The following is a 3,209-nucleotide window of genomic DNA, read 5'->3' as shown; positions in this document are numbered from 1 at the left end:
GGACACTAAAAAGAATCATGATACTTCCTCAGGGTTAAAGGAGCTAGAATAGAATAGAATAATATAGAAAAGAAAAAATCGAATAGAACAGAACAGAACAGGAATCATGTAAGTACCATGGTACAAGGGTGGTCATAAATACTATTGCGTTGTATATCCGTGTTGTCCTACTGTCACGCAATCACACTCTATGATAAGAGATTGAATGGTGTAGATGAGAGAGAGCTTTTATTATAGTTTTTCCCCTACAGCGAACGTAAAACGCGATCTTCGTTAAAGACGCCGTTTGATGCCTGTCGGCTTCCGTGTCCCTTCAGCGCATGCGCAGCGAGAACAGCTGCAGTGCAGTTAGGTTAGCCTGATGTTGAGTTTGTGTTGATGTAGAAAGGCCATCATTAAACATTGTCACACACATCGTGTAGTTTTGATACTTGAGTTTGTTCTCAGACGGAGTTTGGTGTTTCTAGAGAGAAGAGAAGAAGAGCGGCACAATGAATCAGTTTGAACAGTAAGTCAGATGCTAACGGCTAACGGCTAATTCACATTCAACAACATCACATCTCATTCATCTCACCGCACATCTACAAAACTATGACTTCAATCAAGTGTTTATGTACGATTCACATCCTCATGTGTGTGATTTTACATGAACTTCACTATTAGATCACACAGATTTCATCTGAATATAAACTTTATCTCGAGTACACTTCATGGTATACATGACGTCATTAAACAGTTAGTTCATTCACATTTAAAGTTCTTTAGATAGAAGTTTATCTGACAGAATTATTAACAGCAAATGTTTAATCTGTAGTTTGAAAGAGGAAGACTCAGCCGAGCAGGAGGAGATGAAGGATCAGAATGATATCGACGGAGGATCAATAAACAACAATAATAACAACATCAGACGGAAGGTGAGACGGAGAAAATGACAAACATGTCCAGTCTCTCAGACGCTTTGTTTGATAGTGTCTTGTTTGATTGTTTGTCAGGCTGTATCTCCTGGTCCAGGTGAACATCCTCTGCAGTACAACTACACCTTCTGGTACTCGCGCCGCACACCCAGCAGACCCGCAAACACACAGAGCTACGAGCAGAACATCAGACAGATGGGAACAGTGGCGTCGGTCTGCATGTGTTTGTTATAGTGTTCATTAGTTTGACATGTCTGTGTGACATCTGTTGTGTGTTTCATCGCCATCGCTCTCTTACTTCAGGTGGAACAGTTCTGGAAGTTCTACAGTCATCTGGTTCGACCTGGAGACCTGACGGGTCACAGCGACTTTCACCTCTTCAAAGAGGGAATCAAGCCCATGTGGGAGGTTTGTGTGTGTTTTGTGGGCACGAAACACTCTTTTTTTCCCCCTCATGTGCATGTGATATGAAATAATTGTATATACATATTTATACAACAGGTTGTGGAATCTGATGGGCTGAGAGCCATGAGATATTCCACCAGTATCACCAGCGTTTCTGATATATCTATAAACTTGTGCCGTCGAATGCAATATCACTCTCGTAGTCGTGTGATAGTGCTCTTATATCAGCGGATGTACATCAGACAGGAAACCCCACACTGCTCATAATCACACACACGGCCATGCTGATATAAGAGCACAATCACACTCCATTTATTTTACATTAATTAACATGATTGTGTGAACTCTAGAGCTAAAGGTGTTTGTGTATTAGGATGAGGCAAATAAAAACGGTGGGAAGTGGATTATCCGCCTGCGGAAGGGCCTGGCGTCACGCTTCTGGGAGAACATCATCCTGGCCATGTTGGGAGAGCAGTTCATGGTGGGCGAGGAGATCTGTGGGGTGGTTGTGTCCATCCGCTTCCAGGTACTTGCACGACCATCACTGATTCATCTTTACTTGATGGCCAGAAACTAAATCACAGAACAGCTTCAGTTTTCAGTGTGGAGACATCATGGGTGGAAATCTGAGTGATTTGAAGCTGTTTGTTTGGCTGCAGGAGGATATTCTGTCTATCTGGAATAAAACCGCCAATGATCAAGTGACCACATCACGAATAAGAGACACGCTGCGGCGTGTGCTCAACCTGCCGCCCAACACCATCATGGAGTACAAGACGCACAACGACAGCCTCAAGTATGACTCGCACACACACTCCACACCAGACACGTTTAAGGGTTATATTCCAGAATGTACAAAAATCCAAAGGTATTATTTACACCGTGATTGGAAAATGATCAATAGGAAAATAAAGTGTTATGTTATGTATTGTTTGGGCTCATCTTAAACTGAGAGTGAATATTTCATGAATCGCTTCATGAACACCTTTTCAGTATGATTATATCAGCCAATCAGAAACTCACAGTGAAATAATCTCCTCTAATAATACATTGAGATATAGTAACTCATGACTTTCTCTTCGGTCATGTTGGTCTTGTTTTACAGGGATAATTCCAGCTTCCGTAACACGAAGATCACCTTGTGAGAACCTAGAAAGGATTTTCATATGGACTCTTTCCTTTTTACCCCATGTGCACATGAAACCAGCGCAGACCTGTGTGCGTGTGCGGGCCTGCCTGTGTGTGTGTGCGGGCCTGCCTGTGTGTGTGTGTGCGTGTGTGTGCCTGCTTGTGTCTGTGTGTGATCATGCCGTCAGTGTGAAGCTCAGAATGTTGTCTGTTCTGCTCCAGTAAGGTGTATTATATCACATTCAGTGTGTGGACTTTATTAAAAACTTTCTCTGCACTCATCTGTTTGCTTTGGTCTTTCATGTACATTACTGTGCACGGGGCTTAGGTATGTTAGTATTTTTACCCCAATAAAAATATATGCTAGTTATAAACTGATGACAGACTATAGCAAAATATATAAATAACTCACTTAAAAGCACAGTACTGCAAATTAGTGTTTGATCAGAATAAGATTTTACTTTGAGTAAACTGGACAGTGCTTTACTTCATCACAGCGAGCACAGTTTCTGCTGACGTGTGTGTGTGCATACACGATTACACAATCGTACCTGTAAACTAGTCGCTTTTCGTGTAAATCCTAAGAGTTTTTTTTCTGTGGGGGAGTGTATTTCATTAAACAAACTAAATAGCATTATGGTCTTTATCTAATTTATACGGCAGCATGTCATTTCAGTCTCTACGTTTACAATTCTCATTTGATCTGCGTGTCGAGTTCCGCCCCGATGCGTGCGCGCACACAGAGATGTGCTCTCCGCTAAC

General features: G+C 42.0%; 1 protein-coding gene across 1 annotated transcript; it reads left to right on the top strand.

The window, feature by feature from the left end:
* The first annotated feature begins 300 nt into the window (after positions 1-300).
* Positions 301-2,728, top strand: eif4e2rs1 (eukaryotic translation initiation factor 4E family member 2 related sequence 1). Its single transcript, XM_056733800.1, has 7 exons — positions 301-508; positions 815-914; positions 993-1,127; positions 1,218-1,322; positions 1,693-1,845; positions 1,979-2,115; positions 2,425-2,728. Exons 1-7 carry the CDS (start codon positions 492-494, stop codon positions 2,462-2,464), a joined length of 687 nt encoding a protein of 228 aa, XP_056589778.1. The 5' UTR covers positions 301-491; the 3' UTR covers positions 2,465-2,728.
* Positions 2,729-3,209: the final 481 nt, after the last annotated feature.

This window comes from Triplophysa dalaica, chromosome 20, assembly GCF_015846415.1.
Source record: "Triplophysa dalaica isolate WHDGS20190420 chromosome 20, ASM1584641v1, whole genome shotgun sequence".
NCBI lineage: Eukaryota > Metazoa > Chordata > Actinopteri > Cypriniformes > Nemacheilidae > Triplophysa > Triplophysa dalaica.
Note: the sequence above shows the minus strand (reverse complement) of the source record. Positions and strands in the feature narration are given on the sequence as shown.